Source organism: Lepidochelys kempii, chromosome 8, assembly GCF_965140285.1.
Source record: "Lepidochelys kempii isolate rLepKem1 chromosome 8, rLepKem1.hap1, whole genome shotgun sequence".
Taxonomy (NCBI): domain Eukaryota; kingdom Metazoa; phylum Chordata; order Testudines; family Cheloniidae; genus Lepidochelys; species Lepidochelys kempii.
Window position 1 is genome coordinate 7,758,434 of NC_136387.1, and position 20,557 is coordinate 7,778,990.

General features: G+C 47.5%; 2 protein-coding genes across 7 annotated transcripts; one reads left to right on the plus strand and one right to left on the minus strand.

Annotated features, from left to right (window-relative positions):
• The first annotated feature begins 3,151 nt into the window (after window positions 1–3,151).
• MRNIP (MRN complex interacting protein) lies at window positions 3,152–11,762 on the plus strand. Of its 4 annotated transcripts, none has more exons than XM_073355374.2 (7): window positions 3,153–3,283; window positions 5,211–5,270; window positions 5,359–5,456; window positions 6,618–6,690; window positions 7,106–7,245; window positions 7,496–7,598; window positions 9,424–11,762. In XM_073355374.2, the coding sequence occupies exons 1-7, from the start codon at window positions 3,224–3,226 to the stop codon at window positions 10,096–10,098; spliced, it is 1,209 nt and encodes a 402-aa protein (XP_073211475.1). In that variant the 5' UTR covers window positions 3,153–3,223; the 3' UTR covers window positions 10,099–11,762. The 4 variants fall into 4 exon arrangements, with proteins under 4 accessions (XP_073211476.1, XP_073211475.1, XP_078710107.1 ...); XM_073355376.2 differs by lacking the exon at window positions 3,153–3,283 and adding an exon at window positions 5,034–5,104; XM_073355375.2 differs by lacking the exon at window positions 5,211–5,270 and having other exon boundaries at window positions 3,152–3,283.
• Window positions 11,468–19,775, minus strand: SQSTM1 (sequestosome 1). 3 transcript variants are annotated; one of them, XM_073355372.2, is made up of 8 exons: window positions 19,417–19,775; window positions 16,814–16,933; window positions 14,682–14,911; window positions 14,349–14,505; window positions 13,984–14,067; window positions 13,085–13,329; window positions 12,596–12,803; window positions 11,468–11,773 (listed from the first exon to the last, which is right to left on the minus strand). In XM_073355372.2, the coding sequence occupies exons 1-8, from the start codon at window positions 19,595–19,597 to the stop codon at window positions 11,616–11,618; spliced, it is 1,383 nt and encodes a 460-aa protein (XP_073211473.1). In that variant the 5' UTR covers window positions 19,598–19,775; the 3' UTR covers window positions 11,468–11,615. The 3 variants fall into 3 exon arrangements, with proteins under 3 accessions (XP_073211473.1, XP_073211472.1, XP_073211474.1); XM_073355371.2 differs by having other exon boundaries at window positions 13,984–14,070; window positions 19,417–19,768; XM_073355373.2 differs by having other exon boundaries at window positions 13,984–14,070; window positions 16,814–16,909; window positions 19,417–19,761.
• Window positions 19,776–20,557: the final 782 nt, after the last annotated feature.

Below are 20,557 nucleotides of genomic sequence, written 5' to 3' on the forward strand. Positions count from 1 at the left end.
AGTGGTCACCTTCATGATTATTTTAATCAAGGTAGGCCTGAGGCTTCTGTGGAAAAGCCTTTGCCAACTGTTACAGCGGTCCTGGGGCACTGAACAACTTAAACATTTTTATTGACTTTGGAATATTAATACATCAGATGTTTCCACATGGAAGCAAGCTGTTTGAGTTAAGAGTACACCAAAAATTTTGGCTAATAATCCAGAGGATACAATTTAGGGTGTGATTATATTATATATGGGGGAGGGATAGCTCAGTGGTTTGAGCATTGGCCTGCTAAATCCAGGGTTGTGAGTTCAATCCTTGAGGGGGCCATTTAGGGATCTGGGCCAAAAATTGGGGATTGGTCCTGCTTTGAGCAGGGGGTTGGACTAGATGACCTCCTGAGGTCCCGTCCAACCCTGATATTCTATGATAATCTGTGGTTTCAGAGTAGCAGCCGTTTTAGTCTGTATTTGCAAAAAGAAAAGGAGTACTAGTGACACCTTAGAGACTAACCAATTTATGCTCAAATATGCCACTAGTACTCCTTTTCTTTTTATGATAATCTATATTACAACTCCAAGGAACCACCACCAAGTATGAGAGATGCACTGCATTGTGCCAGACACTGTACAGACAAGTCACAAAAGATGGTCCCTGCCCCAGAAAGCTCACAAGTCTAGGTTTTGGACAGAATTCAGTAGGTGGACAAAACAAACAAATAGAATGGGAGTGGGTTGGGAGGACATGATAACGTGAACAGTTAGCAGAAACACAAAGTTTCATAGATACTAAGGTCAGAAGGGACCATTATGATCAAAAGTTGCAGCTTGCACTTGCCTAACTAGGTCAGCAGTGATTTGTATGCTTTAGGGCAGAGGTAGGTATTAAGGGACGATTTAAGAGGATAAAGTTCTCACGTTTTGATGGGAAGATTTTCAATACACAGCTAGTGGCATAGTAGAAGGTATGGAGGTACCTTAAAGATACATGGGCAATTGATGTTGGCATCAATGCAAGAGCACAGGTGGGGTAATTGACAGCTCGGTACTTTAGATCTGATAGGGTGGGGCTAAATGGGAAAGGTAAGAATATCTAATACAGTAGAGATTGCAAGCCAAGAAAGACTGAAAGGAGTAATGTGGTCAAAGAGAAGAGCCAGCAGCATTTTGAATGGACTTGGGAAAATATAACTAGTATCAAGCACAGAGAGGAGGAGAGGACAGTAGTCAAGGGATGAGGAAAGGGCCTGACTCAAGACCGACAGAAAAGGTGGAGGGGAGAGTTAAAGGCAGATCTTGTTGATTTCCTATTTGAAAAGGTCAGAGAGATCCTGTGCAGAAAGGTTTTTGGACACTTTCTGCTTTTTGGTTCTTAGGCAAATTTATGGCTGATTTTTACAAATAAAAAATGTTACCCCCCACCCCCATTACATTAAAAGAAAAAAAATCTTCCAAAGGCACATGGAATAAGCTGCCAGCAACTCTGGGTAGCCTTATGTGCTCTCCAGTGCACTCCTGCTGGGTTTTCTCCTAAAAGTGGAAATTCTAACAATAACTCTTTGTAAGTACTATAGAAAGATTCCTTGTTGCCTATATATATATTTAAAGATTTGATTGACCAAAGAAGCTATAGTTATCTTGCATGTACTCCTGTGTGATCTGAAATAGGGAATAGAAGAGTTTAAAATCCTGAATATTTTTTTCTCATGAAAATCTTTAAAATGTCAGCTGCTTCTATGAAATAAACACACTTTCTGGGTACCTAGATTCTATTTAAAGACAGGGGAGTGGGCATTTAAACTGCTATGGTGCTCATGAGTAATAGAGGCCATTAAGTAGTGAGGGCAGGAAATAGCATTGATACACCCACAAATGGTTGTCTTCAAAAAACTTGGGCGTGAGAAAGAGCTTATGGGGGGAAATTGATTAAAAAACAGGTCTGGGGATTCTTGAAAAATTCACATGAACCAAGCAACCTGCCTGGAGGAGAGACATGCTGGGTTCCAAGATGCTACAGCAGTACAAATACAAAAAAATCGCAAATAAACTTACTTTACCACTGCTGACTGCATTTGAAAAGTCAAGGAGCTGTGCTAATAGTAAAGAAAAGCCTTTTTCGTACCAGTGGGGAAGGAAGAAAATTGTATTGCTTAATCCCATAAAGTAACTGAACAGCTAGAGGTTATTGGACCCATCAACTCTAAACGGCATGGAATACGGCCTAATTACAAACTAAATGGATGAAGAGAGAATCCATGTAGCCAAGCACTGATACCCAATGTCTCACATTATATACCCAAAAGCAAATGAAAAATCTGCTTGCTTATGAACACTGATAGAAAATTTCTAGATGAACCTTGAAGGTGTAATGACAAATATCAGTCTGAGTTGGCAGAAGCGTCTTGATTGATTATAAAATAGAATTTAGGCCTAACCTAGAATAGGGCCTGTTGGTGCTAGGCCCTGTACAAAGTTGGATAAACAGTCCCTGCCCCAAAGAGCTTCCAGTGTAAACAGACTAAACAGACACAGAGAAAGGGATGCGACATGCAAGCAGCGGGGTGGTTGGCGAACGCTAGGGTGAGGCTCAGTTTGGAGGATCTGCTGAGCAGAAAAGCAAGGAAGAGGGGCTGTAGGAGGAAGGGTAAGAGCTAGGAAGGAGACCGCATGCGGAGCGGCTGGGGTGAGGAAGAGGTGACAAGACACAGGGGCACTGAAGCAACCAGCTGCTAGTATTTACATATCAGCGCTCGGGAGGAGCCTCCACAGGACGGTTTTACAAATGGCACAGCCCGAATCCGTGAAAACCGCCCGTGCCTCCGGGCGGGTGTTAAGCTGCAGTTCCTCGGCCGGCCACTGGGTGGCAGGAAAGGAAAGCGGGGGGGGGGGGCGGTTAAGGGGGCAAGGCGGGAGACAGCAGGGAACAAACAAAACCTCCTGTCGGGGGGGGGGCAGGGCTCGGATCTCCCTTTCCTCCGCGCCGGCACCACAACCCCGAGCCGGGCCCCGGGCGGGGCTCTGCCTGGGGGCCCCGGGGTGCCGCCGCCCTCGCCCTCCTCGTCCCATTCCCCGCCCGGGGCTCCGCGCAAGAGCAGACTCCGCAGCTCCGGCAGGGGGCGGGGTTGGAGGACTGCGGGGAGTCGGTCCCACAGAGCGCCCCGCTGGCGGGGGGACGGGCTCTCAACCGGAAGTAGAGGCCAGCGTGTGCGGCCGGAAGCCGGGGGGGGGGACGCTCCACGGGATGGGGCAACGGTTCCGGGTGCTGAGGTGCTTCTCCTGCGGCACCTTCCAGGTCCACCAGGTGGGGCAGCTTGGGGAGTTAACGGGAGGGTCTCTGGTCTTTGGGGGGGGGCGGTTTCTGGGCGGGGGGGGCGAGGTGCTGGGCGGGGGGGCGTCGAGGTCTGGGGGGGCGAGGTGTTGGGCGGGGGGGCGTCGAGGTCTTGGGGGGGCGAGGTGTTGGGCGGGGGGGTGGCAGCGTCTTGGGGGGGCGAGTTGTTGGGCGGGGGGGCGACGAGGTCTTGGGGGGGCGAGGTGCTGGGCGGGGGGGTGGCAGCGTCTTGGGGGGGCGAGGTCTGGGGGGGGCGAGGTGTTGGGCGGGGGGGTGGCAGCGTCTTGGGGGGGCGAGTTGTTGGGCGGGGGGGCGTCGAGGTCTGGGGGGGGCGAGGTGTTGGGCGGGGGGGCGGCAGCGTCTTGGGGGGGGCGAGGTGTTGGGGGGGGCGGAGGTCCTTACTCCTGGGGGAATTCCGCGCCAAAAATTTAAAATTCTGCGCCCAGTCTACATTTGTTGTAAATCGCACTGTCATGATACAGAGATTGCATGACGGTATTGTATGAGATGAATTGAAAAACACTATTTATTTCATTTATCATTTTTACAGTGCAACTCTTTGTAATAAAATAATATAAAGTGATCAGTGTACACTTTGTATTCTGTGCTGTAATTGGAATAAATATATTTTAAAATGTAGAAAATCATCTAAAATATTTAATACATTTCAGTTGGTATTCTGTTGTTTAACAGCGCAATTAAAACTGCGATTAATCACGATTTTTTTAATCACGATTGATTTTTTTGAGTTAATCGCGTGAGTTATGTGCGATAATTAGGGCTGTCAATTAAATACAGAATTTGAGTAATAATTCTTTTAAACTACAATACAGTAGCTTATTTACTGCACCCCTCAGAAGCAGTGCAAAGGTTTGGGGAAGTCAGGGTAACGGAGGAGCTGAAGGAGAGGGAAGTAATTGCTGGGAAGGAGCCTGGGAGTGAACTTGGAGAGTTGTTGGGTGTGGGTGGGAGAAATATAGAACAGTTGGAGTTTTTGGGTTGTGGATTGTTAGGGAGTTGGGGAGCCTCACCCATGTAAACTCTGGCTGAGCCCTAGCCTCTGTCAGTCAGGTACAGCTGTCCCATCCCCATGTGTCCCTGCACCTTTACTCAGGCACCTCTTGTGTCCCTGAGCTCCGCTCAGCCACCCCCATCCCCTTGTATCCCTGCACCCCCTTGTATCCCTGCATCTATTCAGCCCCCCACTCCAGTCTGTCCCCGCCCACTAGCGAATCTGAACCCCAGTCTGTGACCCTCCCAGCAGCTCTGTGTGCCCCCCTCTGTCTGTCCACCCCCTATCCCATGCCTTCTCACCTGGCCTCGCATGCAGGGTACTGTGAGGAACGTAGCCTCTTCTCACTATTGCCTGCTGGCTGCAGTGGCCGGTGAGCCAGCTTCCCTCTGTTCTGATGCCACAGCAGCCCCTGGTGGGCGAAAGGCATAACTGCAGTGCCTCTCCAACATAAGGTATTTTCTGCAGAGGAAAGAAAAAGTCTGCAGGGAATGTGAATTCTGCGTGTGTGCAGTGGCGCGGAATTCCGCCAGGAGTTGGTGCTTGGGGGAGAGGAAGTCGGGGGGAGGGGGGGGAATCCTGCATGGGTCTCTGGCCTGGGGGGTGGTGAGGTCTTGGGGGTGTCCTGCAGTGGCTCTGGCCAAGGGGGTTCTATAGGGGTGCTCTGGCCTCAGGGGGCTGAGGCCTGGGGAGGTCTGTTGAAGGCATTGCAGGAGCTCAGAGATCTGTCCAGCTGAAGGGAGACAAGCAGCTGCAGCCAGTGTAGGCCTAGAGCAGTACAGGTGGGTGATGTCTCACTATGTGCTGGGCAGTTGGGGCCTGAAGGCAAATGGCACATCCCTGCTATTAGACTCAGTGCTGACTGCTCTCCTCAAATCATTGTCTTAGGTTAAAAAGAGCAAAAAATGGAGCTGCAAAATGTGTGGTGAGAAGCAGTTGCTGCTAAAGGTGAGTGTGCGGAGACTGTTTCTCTATGTTGTGCTAGAGCCGGAGTGAGACCTTCTCTCCCTCATCTGTGCCTTAATTTCCTTTTCAGGCTTATGGCCAAGGCTCTGGATCTGACTGTAGACGCCATGTCCAAAAATTAAACTTGCTGCGGGCTGGGACAGAGGTGGCAGCTGAGGGAACATCTTGGTAGAGTATTGAGTATTTCTTATCTGTTCCTTTATTTTAATATGCAAGTCTCAATGAATGCACTCAACATCTCAGACCTCAAAATGGAAACTACATACGCTGATCTCTGGAGGGAGTGAATTTCTTACAGTTGCAAAGATGTGGAACACAATCGTGTCAAGCAGATCTTAGGGACAAATTATCCATGGAACATATTGTCCTAACCTTGTTTTTTCACTAGAAGTCCTGTCAAATAAGTTCAGTTGGTAAATTGCACAGATTGTGTTTACATAGTTCACATGCAAAAATGCAGTGGATGATCTTTGAAACTGGCCCTTTTTGTTTACTTCCTGACTGACTGTGGGGGTGGTGACCTATTGCACAGACTCTGTTTAGCAGTATTGGAATAGTGCAAGGGTGAGTCCCAGTCCTCTCAGGTTGGGAGGCTAAATGAAAATCCTCACCTCCTTGTTTGCGGTGTTGGAATTCAAGTAGTTTCCATTAAGTATCAGTGGGCATTCCCCACTGCTAGTGCTGAGAGGTTTGTTTAATGTCAGCAGCTTGGGTGTAGTGGTCACTGTGCTGGAAAATCTGGCTGTTTTCTGTTTCCATCACCACAGAATTCAGTTGTGGGAGACTGATCTCAAACTCTCTAGCTGTTAGTAGAACCTTCTGCTTGTTTGTAGCAGTCAGTCAAAACTAGCTGGGTGACCCAGTGAAGTGTGTGTAGTGCTTCAACATTAGGCTTTTCTATATTTTTCTCTGTGTGGAGAGGAAACTATTGCTGTTCTCAATGGGCTTTAAGAAGAATTTGACTTTTCCCTAACTGATTAGTGTAGAATCTGTGGAATTAAGCAGGCTGCCCTGAAAGGCACACTCCTATATCTCTCGTGCTGATTAAAAATGAACGGGTTGTGTGAGCATTGAGCGTTGTAAATGAGCCTTACTGCTCTGGGTAGGAGAAAGGAGACCTTCCGCCAACCACCCAGTCCACTTGCAAATATCTGGGAAATAGGCCTTACCATATCTACTGGCAAATCCTATAGTTCACATCTGCTGTTCTGTGGACTTGTTTTCCTACATATGTTTCATCCTGCTCTCTGTCCCTGGTGCTAATGGTTAGGTGCATATAGATGTAAGACAAATACCGTAGGAACCCTAGGCTAAATCTTTTATTTTTAGGTGTATAGAAGAACCACTGAATGACAACAAAGAGAACACAGCAGTTCCACAGGAAGAAAACATGGGCTGGCAGGTAAGATACTATGAGACAAATGGTATCTACAAAGCTAAATCAAACACCATCCAATTGTAAAGTAGCAAAGAGGGTCCCATGTAGTGCAGCGGCAAATGTTCCTTCCAAATTTTTCTGAAGACTGTGTGCTAGCTATAAAACAAATGGAGAAACTAGCCAGTGAGTGGAGAGGCTCCAGGACAGTGTGTGAATGGGATAGGATGTGTGGAAGCTCTGCTCCATGATGATGATGATTGATGATGTTTTGGAACATAACCACTAATACAGCTCAGTTTGGGATCTCTTCCCATGAAATGCTGAGCTCACTAAATTCTTATTGAAGCCAATGAAAGTTAGGACTTTAGTATCTCTGTGGTGACTCCACCTGTGGGGGCTCCTTGGAGGAATCATTCTGAGTCATTCTACAATGTTGTAGGAAGAAGAGGTGGAATTCAGTCCCGTGGTCAGCCGCTGGAATAAGTATCTGGACAAGGACAGTGAAGATCAGGAGGAGGAGGTGTATACAGACAGAGAGCAGCTGAACTCCCATAAAAGGAAGATTGTGGAAGAACAAAGGTGCAAAAATAACTTCTTCCATAATCCTTATTTTAGCTTGATGGTGGGGATTTGTTGGGCAGTATTTTGGGCATGTTCACTGAATTTAGCTGAGGCTGCAGTGACCAATCCAAACTGACCTGAGGAGTGTTGGGTACTTGGGGATGAAAACCTCACCTCTTGGCAGATCTGCACTTTTTTTATCTCTGAAATTTCCCATCTGAGCTAATCTAACATCTCTGTGAATTCCCATCTCCTGCTCCCCTACCAGGAAACGCAAGAGCAGCTTCTGCCACAACGATGCTCAGGAGTGCTTTGAGGAAAAGGGAATTTATGGGCTCGCTGATCAAGCCAAGAAAGTCAAAACCTTTGAGGTATTTTGTTGCAGCAAATGCTTCCTGCCTCTAAATTATTTTCTTTGGCCTTGTATGTGTGCTTCATTCAAAGGTGGTTATAAAATCATTTCCCCTCCTTTCTCCCATCCTTCCATGTAACCATCTCTTTGCGGGGGAGGCAGGAGGACTAAATCTGCATAACAATAGTTTATCTTTGAAGTTTATAGTTAGACAAATATAATGCTGTTTCTGTGTAAACTAGCCCCCTCTGCCTGACTCTCCCATCAGCAGAGTGATTGCATGCTCCTCACCAGTAAATTGGCTATAGATTAGGGTTGCTGTCAAAATCTCCTGTTAGCCCAGCTACTCTGTTGACCTTATATATTATGGTAGTGGGGGGATGGTGTCATGTAAGTATCGTAGCACCTCACAACCTTATGTATTTATCCCTTGTACGGGATGGGGATGTGCTAACCATCCCCATTTTACAGATGGGGAACTGAGACACTGAGAGACTAAGTGACTTGCCCAAGGTTACACAAAGTCTGTGGTGGAGCATGGAATTGAACCTGGGTCTCCAACTTCCCAGGCTAGCACTGGACTTGGCTGGCCTTCCTCACTGCTCCTTGTATCATGCTTTCCTTGCTCTTGCCACAATTGGGCAGTGACTGCTTGTAATTAACAGTGTAGTGGGTGGCTCTGGCCCTGTTATGAAGGAGTCAGTCAGAGGGTGGTGGTAACAAGTATCGAATTTGCTGAATATGCGATCAGTGAAGAGATTTCACAAATAATTATTTACTCTGCCCCTTTCTTAGTTCAGCTTCATTGATCCTCTGGTTGAGAGGAGTGAAATACAGCTTCAGTAAATAAAGAGCGAAGCTCCAGCCCATAATTCTTAAAACAAGCAGGCCTCCTTTTTCAAATCAGAGGTTGGATGAAACTGCACCCTGGGCAGCTGACTAAAGAAGAGGTGCTGAGCTACACCCAAACACCAGAGATCCTGGTTTCCTGAGCTTTCCCAGTCTGAGCCCTGTTTGTAAACAATTTTATACCAGCATAACTATATTTTAGTTAGCGATATAAATTTTTTTTAACCAAAATAATGAAATCAGTATAACTGCTAGTGTGGACCCAGTTTAACAGGTGCTTAGTGGTGTAGCTTATTCCCTCATTGAGGGGAGGAGAAAGGCTGGATGGTCTATAGCCTTGGACGTGGGAGACCCAGGTTCAGTGTCCTGCTCTGCCAGAGACTTCCTGTGGGACCTTGGGGTAAGTTACTCAGTATTAGTGTTCTCCATCTGTACAATGGGGATAATAGCACTGCCCTGCCCCCTGGGGGTATTGTGAGGGTACATACATAAAGATTGTGAGGCCCTCAGATACTACAGCGATGGGGGCAAAATGAGTACCTAGAAAGATAATGTATAGACAGCCCAATAGAGGTCAGGAGATCAAACCAGCAGGGTTCCCCTTTCATCTGCTTATTTAGGATTATATGCTGATGACTAATTAAGTGATGTGTTCTTTTATGATCTTTGTGTAAGTGAAATGAAACATTTGGATATACTCAACCTCTAGTGAAATACAATTTCAAAACTGCTCATATTCTTTGCACAGTAGAGCTGAGCTGGGCAGAGTGGGTTCTGCTTCATGACTGTTCTTTTCTACCATGTGTTAGAATAGCTGGCTCTGTACCAATCTCACCTCTCCCTGGAAAGTGAGGGGATGAGGAATAGCAGTGAGGCTGTTTGGAAGAACAAGATTACTTCTTGCATGTCTGTCTTGTCAGTTCTGTGTTCACCAGGCTCACTGTAGTTAGGCTATAGCACCAGCAAGCACAGCCATTTTGTCTTTCTTGTTACAGAGCAGGAAAGATTCAACAACTGTAGCTGAACAGGACTGTGGAGATTATATATGTAACAGCATTGTGGTTCCTGCTATCAATGAGTTTTGGGTACCTGAGAATACACAAGCTCCAGAGTCAGCTGATGTCACCGTGTCCAAGTGGGAAAAATTTCTCCTGTCTCCCAGCAGCTGTAATAATGGTAACTTAACCCTTGCAGCACAGAAGAACAGTTGGAAATTAGAGACACAGGGGGCCTCTGCAGGAAACTTTCTAATGGCTGATGGATATCCACAGCAGGAGGAAGATTCTGTATCTCCAGGCACAGGTGCCCAAACTGAAAAGAGCTTCACCAACAATAAGTATATAGCACAGAAATATACCTCAAAGCTTCATAGCACCACACTGGCTGCCAGTGTGCAGACTGCCTTTGACATCAGCCATGCAGCTATTGGGGATGTGCTTTCTGGAAAATATAAGGACCACCTGATTAGGGCAGGGTCTGATGTTGCAGAGAATAATGAAGGCAGGTTGTACTTGGCCTGCACTGTGATGCCAGCAAACTGTTTATCTAAGGACACTGTGACCTTTGCTTCTACAGATCCTTTTGCTAACTCTAGTGGTGTGCCTCAGTGTCTTACTGCTCTAAATAGCAGCCTCTTTTGCACAGATGATGATTTTGATGATGATCTTTGAAAAGTTCCAGGCTCTACACTTTGACTGGCTAGGCTTTTACTTTTCTAGCCAGCCCTCCTACTTCTGCTGTTGAAGTGACTCACTTCAAGTGAGGCATAGTGTAGCCTAGTAAATACCATTAGTGTTTCTCAGTTTGTTAGAACATTGCACATTTTCATGCTCCGTATTTTGCCAGATAGATGGGGTGTGGTGAAGTGTTTCCTTTTTAAGCTAGAGTTGGAGCATTTATGCTTATCACCTCTATAAAAAGCTGTTTTTAAAAGCCTGGGTTTTTTCCCCAAGGTGTGTGATGATCCTTAAAGCCTGTTGGTGTCCCTAGTTTAACAACCCTAGCTGCCTATGGAAATGCTATTGGGAAGGACAGAGTCTTAATCCCTCACTTTCTTCCAAAGTTAGAATTAACATGGAATGAATATTGTGAGGGAAATATCCCTGATCTTTCTGTTTAGAGAAGAAAAACTGACCTATTAGACTTTTTCAATTCAGGGCAATTATTGTGGGGTTTCACTGTTCACCAGTAACAGACTTGGTTTGTAATACACCAGTTTCCTCGGGTAGTGCCTTGTACTCTCCCAGCAGCTGTGTCTGAGGAGGATGTTGAAAGGTGGGCTCTTGATCAGCTATAAGCACTAGCTGTGCTTCCCCCCCCCCAGTTCCAGAGGCAAAGCCCTGCTGCTGCAGCACAAAGGTCACAGGCTGTACTGTACTGCTAGTCCCTGCTCAGGAGTACTGGGTGCTTTACCCTCTAGCACTGGAGAAGAGCTAGTGTTCTGAAAGGTTAATTCCAGAGACAAATGAATTAAGTGCATCTGTGTCATTACTCTTCTTCCATTACAAGTTAACAAACAGAACACTTGTGTGCAGGAAGACTGAGCTTCTACTACTCTACAATGAAGTAGGAGCCCTTACTCCTGCATTGACTGTTGTAGTGCAGACATGATTTGAGCCAGTCATTCCTCCTAGGGGGAGTAAGGAATTTACTAAGCGATCTGGGAAGTGGAGCTGTTCTCTCCAAGGGCTTGGAATTTGCTTCTGGACTAGTAGATGCTATTGGGTTGCTGGCAAAATAAGGCAAGAACCCTCCTCTGATACTTGTGTGAGCAGATACCATGAGGGTTGCACTGCTGTAGGTAGAGAATAGTTGCTGCAGAATGAGAAGCAGTTCTTGTCTCAGCAACATTCACAGCTTCTAGAAGTGAGACCATTGATTACTTCTTTACTTTGCCCAAGACCCTGAGTTCTCCCAGGTTGGGTGTTCTTCCTAAACTAAATTCCAGCCCAGATGTATTAGTGCTTTGCAGCTTGTCCCTGGAATGGCTAGGTTACCCTGCACATTTTACAGTCAGATATTTCACAAACAACTGAATAATTAAAGACAAGAAATAATATTTATTTTTCCTAAAAAGGAATCAGGAAAAAGAAACAATGACCCCTCTGGTAGGGAGACAAAGAATCAGCGTAGAACTGCTGTTCAGTTATCAGTTCACAGGAAAGTGCTCTAGCTTATGCAAATGCCATTAGGAACGAGGTGGTTGCTTGGAATACTGGATGGTATCCAGTGCTGCCCCAATGTCACATTTCTTTGCCTGGAGGAGACGGGTCAGCCATCCACCATCATCAGAGAAACCCATGGAGAGCATCTGGGACAGAGATTCAATCAGGCGGGGGTCTGCTTCTGTTAAATCAAAAGTTACGAGTACAGAGTGGGATTATACCTACAGTTTAATAAACAGAGTAAAGGAGCTGAGGAACTATCTGTCACCATGTTGTATAGCGAGTTACTTATCAAGGATATATCCTTTGACCTGGCTTCCTAAAGAACTTAATGCTATACAGTTCAACAGCACATGCTTTATTGTAAATGCATGATCAAACTTGATCTCCAGCATCCTTGCATGAAGAATAGCTGGAGTCAGGTAGTGGCTATTATGGCCCAGTATTCCATTACTGGCTCTCCTTAGAAAATGCCATCTTACTCTTAAGGGGATGCTCATAACATCTCTGCCCCTTGTAGCAAGCAAGGACAGCATTTCCTAATTGGTTGGCTGAATTAAATATAGTTTACTTAGCTAACTGCTTATAGTGGAATATCCTTACTAAGCATCTCTGAATTTTCCCCCTCTAACACCTAGTATTTACTACTGCCCCATAAATCTTGGGTTTTCCAATTTTATTTAGTGCACCTGGCAGTATTTGTCAGACTATAATTTTTCCATACACAAACTGAAGTGAGGCAAAAGTGACAAACTATGAGTCATCCAGGGCAATACAAAAACTCAGCCTGAAGTTAACTTATTTCTACCACCACTCCAATGAAATGCTGCAAGAGGTGGCTACAAAGTAGCCTTAGCCATAGTTCAGCCACAGACAAGGTTTTCCGCTCTTTGTTCTTACAACCCATATGATGGACAGCATTAAAGTCCTAATACTAGCAACCCAAGGAACAATAGGCTTTATTGGAAAGGGACAGGTGGTTGACCAAAATATAGCTACGCACCTGGTGGGAGATGTGGGTAGAGTGCAGCTTCTCGTAGTCCTGTAGGTCCTGGTCTGGGGGGAACCTGAAATGGGTCTAAAGAGCTGGGACCCTGTGTCTCTGGAATTTGGAGAGACTGCAGTTCACCTGTGGAGGGATCCACTTCTTTTGAAGATAAGTGGGTCCAGTCCTCATCACCCCCTGCAGAACTACTGGATTCACCCTGTTCCTGTAAGTGTAAAGACAAAGGAGCCAATGTCTTGCACAGTTCTCCAGAGTAGGATGCAAGCTCTGCTGTTATCTACCAACTACATGAAAAAGGCTTATTCCTTTCTTTTAGTGAGAGGAGTTTACGGGATTGAATGCTAAGAGCCCAACAGAAATATCTACGCTGTGATTTGTGCTATTGAAATCCATTCCAGTGATGCTACTTAGTTTATGGTAGGAAGAACCAGAACAGGGCAAAAAGGAACTTGTCATGTCTGTCATCTAGTAAAGGAATTCACGTACCTGCGACAGGAAATTGCTGTCTTCCATATGTGTGGATGGAGGCTCTATCACCATCTCCTGCATCTGCTCTGTAATAGAATCTTCTTTCTCAGAGACCGGTTCTTTACTCCCTTCTGGTTTGGGCTGGCCATTTTGGCTAGTGGCACTACCTCCAGGCTCCGAATCACTCTTCTGTGAACTTGGACACGGGGGAGTCACTTTGGTTTTTTGTCCTCCATGTTCGACATCAATATCTACTTCAATGCCTAGAAAACAGTTGAGGGGGAGAAGAGTCAGTACACTTGTCTCCAGAATACAGTCCTGGAAGTTCCTTCAGTGATCTCACATTAATCTGTTATTTTAAACGAGGCGGGGGTGGGGGGAGGAAGAAGTGGGGGGCGGGGAACTGTTCTATTTTCATCTACAGCATCTCATCCCCTCCGGGGTACCTGAAGGTAGAAGTCTAGCACTTAGAATTCCAAACGGAGTACCAGCTTGGTGCACATTTTCATGTTACTGTTGTACATGTGCTTCACCTCCTCATGTCAGAGAGAGGTGCTCATTACATTCACTTAGAGGACAAAGGAGGGAACTATAATTTACACTCTCACAGGAGCCAGGTGAGTCCCTTGAGTCACCACTGATTCTTCCCAGTTAAATACTGGCATTACATAGTAAAGTAGCATATGCCTCATCTTTTGCCTCAGTCTGAAGAAGGACAATCCTAATGTCTCTCGTATGTTTGTTGGAGAATAGACCTTCACTCATTCCCACTTCACTGAGATGTGGAGAAACATGTGCCAAGCTGAGTGGCCAGAAATGGCTCAGGTCTCCTGTGAGGCAGAAGTAGGCCACTGTTCCTGTGGATACAAACTATGGTAAAATGCTGGATTTGGGATAGCAGATTAAAAGTCACTTACCAAGAGGACTCAGCATGGCTGCAACACTCTCCCCAACATTCTTTAAAAAGGTGACATTGTGGTCCTGCGACTGGCTGTTAAAGGCTTCTTTAAAAAAATATTTTAAAAAATTAGGTACTGCAGGTTAACAGAAATTAGGAGTACCATGCACAATCTATTTCTTCAAGTTTAAAGAGGGGTTTTGGTAATTCTACCAGACCATCCTATCACACACACACCCCCTCCCTTTAATCATTAAGTTCTAGCAAACCTGGTTTAAAAATACTTAAAAGTACAAACTTAATCCAAAGACTCCACACTACTCTGCAAAAGTGATCAGTTATTTCACCTTGAATACTTCATTGACCAAGTTATTCCATCCTTACCTTGCTCAGGGTCTGGATTTTGGGGTGCAGCACTGGCTTGTGCCTGCCCAGAGTTTTCACATGGAGTGGCAGGACCAGGGTGCCCCCAGCCATGCATCCATGCGAAGGGTGGAACCCCATGTCTCATCTTACGAAGCCAGCGACCTCTGGGAAACCACTGGGGAGGGGGAGGGCGGGAAAGTTACATGAATCCACATATTTAGACAGAGTATTCTAATTATAAGCCACAAGATACAGCTACCTAATATCTACAGTTTATCCTACATTTAGCTGTCCTCTACAGGCTCCCCTCTAGACCAGTCCTTCCCCATGATAGAAGTTAGTTTTGCTCACCTCAAATGGATTGAGCAGCGGGCTTTGAAACATGATCATGTTGTGCTCCTTGTGGATGCCTTTCCCCTCACAGGTGCTGCATAGGTCATAGTCTGGGCAAATAGTGCATTTGAATCGAGCACCTACCACTGGTCCCTCACAGCCATCACAGATCACATTGGGGTGCACCACATTGGGGGGACGCTCCTGGTTGCACTGTGAACGATGCTCACGTCTGCACTCCTTTTTCTCTAAAAAGAAAATGCCTTTATAGTACAAAGGAAACTGGTAGATTGCCATTTTAAGTCTTTAAAGGAGTATGATCCATTGAAAGTTTCTATACATGTATTTAGTAGTACATACTATGCACACATTAGCTCTTGTCATTGAAGCCCTACTAATCAGAGGTGCCCATCATGCCTACTTATGCACTATTCATAGGATTCATATTGAATAGGATTATGAGTGGAAGATGATGGAAGGAGCTGTCTGCAGTATGATAGTTTGAGAATCCCTGCACTAGTTTATATAGATGCTACTTGTAATATTGTTTAGAGGTTACAGAAACCACAGGATTTTAGTGGATTACTTCTTCTGAAATAGATGAGCATTTGTTTGAGTCACGTTCCCAATTATTTTAATTCAAAGGTATAAGGTATCAATCCTCAAGCCATTGTTTTTAGAACAATGGAAAGTTCTCCATTTACTTTAAGTTTTCCATTAGTTTAGCTGCACTCAGGCAAGAGTGCCAATTTTAAGATATGTGATTCCCTCCTGAGACTGGTAAATCTCCTTTAAGAGTTCCATCTTAGACTACTGCATTAGAGGTTTTGCTCAGACAAGAATTGATGCTCTTGCCTTCAACTTTTGCTGCTAACCACAACATCTAGTCTGTAAGAACAATTTTTTTTTTAATTCTTCCCTTCCATCATTAGTCAGGATACTACCTCTACTACACCGTTCGTTGTACGATTTAAACTAAAGACATACGCAGGAAAAAGCCAGCATAAATCTGGATCAGAGCATGATATTGAGACCAGTCTATACAATAGCTCCTGACTAGTTCTCATGTGAAGGGGTATTTAAAAAAAAACAACCCACCACACCCACAAGAGTTCTAGAATAAGAGGTCTGCTTTGCTGAATATATTGCAATTGCTAGTGTCCCTCTCAAACTCAAAGCCAAAAGTCAGCAATGCCCCTCAAGTATTAGCTTTTCCAGGTTGGATTTTTACATTGTTGCTCCAGTGCAAGAATCGTTAGAGGACTGGTCCTCAGAACTAAGTATGTATTAAGGAAGTAGTTTCACACCCCAAACCTACACTTAATGAAATGTAATCACAATCAGTTTCTCAAGGCTGAGAATGGATAACTTTTTGCCCCACTTCAGCAGCCTTATAACTTCCACAGTCTATTCCATTCCTTAACTTGTATCATGTCAGTACCAAGATCCATCAAGTTTGTGCCCCATTGTTCCAGGCATCATGCAAACATCATAAGACACAATACAAACTTTTCAGAGAAGTTTAGAGAAAACAAGCAGGTTTAATAGACAGGAAGGGAGGGACAAGGAGCAGTGATATGCAAACTGTGCATGTCTCAGTCTTTGAAGCTATGCGAGCAGAGCGTAAAGGTATATGTGAGCACTGACTCCAACCATCAGAGTGCTACTATGAGGTATGTTAAAATGCTAGTAAAAATCAGAGAGGAGTACTGAATGAGTCATGATTAAGAATGAAATTGCACAACTCTTCTCATCGGTGGATAGTGCTAGTGAAGGTCCAGCCATGTTATTTTTTTTCTTAAAGTAACTATCCAATAATGTGAATTTTGTATTAGAGTAGAATCTGACAGTGGATTTTCTAGTTTATTCCCTGCTCAGCAAAATTGAATAGGGTTCCTCCAAGCCCATAAACACCTTTTTCATGCTTTGTTCACCCTGCCCTCAAGGGACCCATATCACAGTACCATCCTTGTAGCAGAGGAAGGCAAGTGTGCTTCCTTGCCTATTGCTCCTGAAGCAGCCAATGTGTTCACCCTTCCTCAGGTACTCCGAGTATTACCTCTGCCATACTCGGTAACTCATTACAGAAGCACAATGCCAACCATGCGTCTCTTTGTGGTGGTATAGCGGCTCTCAAGAGCTAAGGTTACCTTTGATGTAAATACGAAAAATGCCATCCTTCACATATGGCAGTGCCATCTTGAGTTCTTCGTCACTGGAGAAGGCAATCATGTCCCCATCTTCATCTGGAGAAGACAGAGATTGATAAACTGGATAGAAGTGATAATCGGGAAGAGATGCAAGTAAGTCATTGTTTTCATACAGTGACTTAGGCTCAGTAGTCTTAAGTATTTTGCTAAGAATGGAGACTAACGATCAAGCAACACCTCACTGCTTTGAATGTTAGAACCTGTCTGTTAAAGTAAAGAGAGACGGAATAAAAATGTTGATTATCTACCCTCGCCTCAAAATGGCACTTGGTTCTTACTCACAGAACCCAGATTAAGCAAAAGGGGACAGTAAAACCAATTACAGTAAAAGCTTTGTTATCCGGCATGTTGCGGGGGTGGAGGGTGCTGGTAAATCAAAAATTCCAGTTAACCAAGAGGGAGGGAGTTTGGGTGCAGGAGGCGGCTCAGAGATTAGCGTGCAGGAGGGGTTTTGAGGTGCCGGATCAAGGCCACGCTCACTTTGCGGAGGCACCCCCCCACAAGAAGGAACCTGTCTCAGCAGCTCCTAGGCAGAGGTGCGGCCAGAGGCTCTGCGCACTGCCTCAGCCCGCAGGTGCCGCCCCCAGCAGCTCTCATTGGCTGCGGTTCCCAGCTAATGGGCGTTGTGGAGCCAGCATTCAGGGCAGGGGCAGCACGCAGAGCTGTCTATCCACGCCTCCACCTAGGAGCGGCAGAGACATGTCGCCACTTGTGAAGAGCTGCCCAAGGTGAGCGCTGCCTGGATCCAGCACCCCAAAGCCCCAACCCCTTGCCCCACGCCCCCTTCCACACCCAAACTCCCTCACAGAGCCTGCACCCCCCTCCCACACTCCAAACCTCTTGTGGCCGTTCCTCCGCCTAGGAGCAGCAGGGACATGTTGCTGCTTCTGTGCAGCCACGCAGAGCCAGGTAAGGAGCCAACCGGACTATAAACCAGACTTAAAATGAAGATCAGAAATGCTGGTTTATAGAGCTTTCCAGTTGATCAAGTGCCAAACAACATAGCTTTTACTGTACTTAGACCCAAAGTTTGACCTACCTGAGAGTTCTATGCAGTGTTGTAGCCAAGTCGGTCCCAGAATATCAGGGCCAACTTCTGTTGGTGAGAGACACAACCATTCAAAAGCTCTTCTCTGTCACCAACAGAAGTTGGTCCAATAAGAGGTATTACCTCACCCACCTTGCCTCTCTACTTGAGAGTAGTTTGGTAGGGAAGTATCTTCTGTTTACACACCCACCACATTGGTATAGTTTTAAAGACACAAGCACTGCAGCAATGGTTATAGAGTGGAGGGTATGTTTAAATAAGTCTCACTGTGTCTGCAGTACTGCGTTGCCACAGCAGCAACTCCCATGAAGAAGCTAGGTTGCTGAGCTGTAGGTGTTCTTGTTAAGAACTGGCAGTGGAGGGAACTGAGAAAAATCTTACAAGGAAGCCATTTCACAGTAAACGAGTTAACTACCATCTGAAGAAAACAGGCCCCTCAGCGTAAGATATTTAAGAACTAAGTAGCTGGCACTGAAATATATGTTGCTCTTTAATCAGCATAAAGTCACTGTATGAATAATACTTTCAAGGAAGTTTGATACATCTCATGGAGAGAAGCGGGCAAGTCTCCTCAATGCTTTGCCAGCTTGGTAAGAGCTGGTCTAGACACAAAAGACATTGATAAGGAAGGAGGAGATGGATACTGTGTGAACTGAACTTCAGTTCATGTTAGTGAAGACTTGGCAGAACAGCAGCAAGAGCCTTTCTTTCTGTAATTTGAGCTAAGACAAGTCCCACTTTATGTACTTTCCTTCTAAGGGCTTGTCTTCACCCACAGTGCTACAGCAGTGCAGCTATGCCCTTACAGCGCCTTAGTGAAGATGCTCCCATCAGCATAGTTAATCCACCTCCCTGAGAAATGGTAGCTATGTCAGCAGAGGAAAGAAGTCTGTCCACACATGGGGGGAAGGGTGGGGTGTTAGGTCAGTATAACCAAGTGTCTCGGGGTGGAAAATCCACACCCCTGAGCAGTGCAATTATAGGGACATAAGTGTAGTGTAGACCAAGCCTTAAGCATTTACAGAGGTACAAAAAAGCCTATGAACTTGTGTAAGCAAGTTAAGCTCTTGAGGCAAAGCTGTGGCACAAAGCATTGTTCCAAGAGCTATTTGGTGTTCCTGGCTTTCCTTCAGCGGAGCAGCCAGGTCCCCTCGGGGCACGTCCTATCGGATAAAAAGGAGATCAAGCTCTTAGTGATCTACCGTGGGGTCCTCCCTTCCTCTCTTGAGACCTCCGAGGTAGCTTAGAACTTGAAAAACGCTTATTGATCCGGGAGCCCGTGAAGTTTCACTGCGCCTGGGATCTCTGCTGAAGGCAACAGAGCCGGACAAACCAAGCCCCAGACCTAAAACCAGCTGGGCCGCCGGCGGCGGCGGGGTTTCCGTGTAGACACGCCAGGCCCCCCAAAGGTGCCGTTCAATCGCACGCACCCGCTACGGTCGAACCAGACCCTCGTGTGTCGCCCCCCCCGCAGGACCCCTCCGCGGCCGCTCACCCTTGTAATGCATCTGGAAGGTGCCGGGGGCCGCGCCGGCCCGCAGCAGCCCCGGGAAGATCTCGCAGACCTTGTCGCGCACCTCCGGGTAGCGGGCGGGCGGCGCGAGGGCGAAGCGGCGGATCTCGCGGACCGCCTCCTCCTTGCCCAGCAGGAAGGCCTTCACCGTCAGCGCGGCCATGGCGGGGCGGTGGCGCAGCAGGAATTCGAGGCGGCGGGCGGCTGAGGCTCCGGCGAGAGCGCGGCTCGGACCCGTGAGCTCCCGCCGGCCCGCCCCGCCTTATACCCCTGCTGGCGGGAGGCCGGGCCTGAGCCGGGAAAGTCCCCACCCCGCGGCGCCCCGCTAGGGGGAAGGCAGGGCGGGACCCGGCGCGACTCGGGCACCTTCTCAGCGCCCGGGCGGGGGGGGGCTCGGCTCGGCTCGGCTCGAGCCTGAGGAGCTCGCGCTTGTAGGGCGGGGGGGGGAGGATGTGACTCTGAGGAGGCCGGGGGGGTGTGTGTCTAGATTCGGGGGCGGGGTCTGAAGCCTGAGGAGACGGGGGTGGGGGCTAGGGCGGGGGCGGGGGTCTGAAGCCTGAGGAGACGGGGGGGGGGGCTAGGGCGGGGGCGGGGGTCTGAAGCCTGAGGAGACGGGGGGGGGGGCTAGGGCGGGGGCGGGGGTCTGAAGCCTGAGGAGACGGGGGGGGGCTAGGGCGGGGGAGGGGTCTGAAGCCTGAGGAGACGGGGGGGGGGCTAGGGCGGGGGAGGGGTCTGAAGCCTGAGGAGACGGGGGGGGGGGCTAGGGCGGGGGAGGGGTCTGAAGCCTGAGGAGACGGGGGGGGGGGCTAGGGCGGGGGAGGGGTCTGAAGCCTGAGGAGACGGGGGGGGGGGCTAGGGCGGGGGAGGGGTCTGAAGCCTGAGGAGACGGGGGGGGGGCTAGGGCGGGGGAGGGGTCTGAAGCCTGAGGAGACGGGGGGGGGGCTAGGGCGGGGGAGGGGTCTGAAGCCTGAGGAGACGGCGGGGGGTGGGGTTGGAAAGGCGGCTAGAGCCTGGCGTGGGGGCGGCGGTGAGGAGAGGGAGGTACTGGGAGGCAGTAGTGATACCTGATCCCGAGTGGGTGGCGACAGCCCACAGGGAACGCGCCTTGTCAAAGCCATAGGTA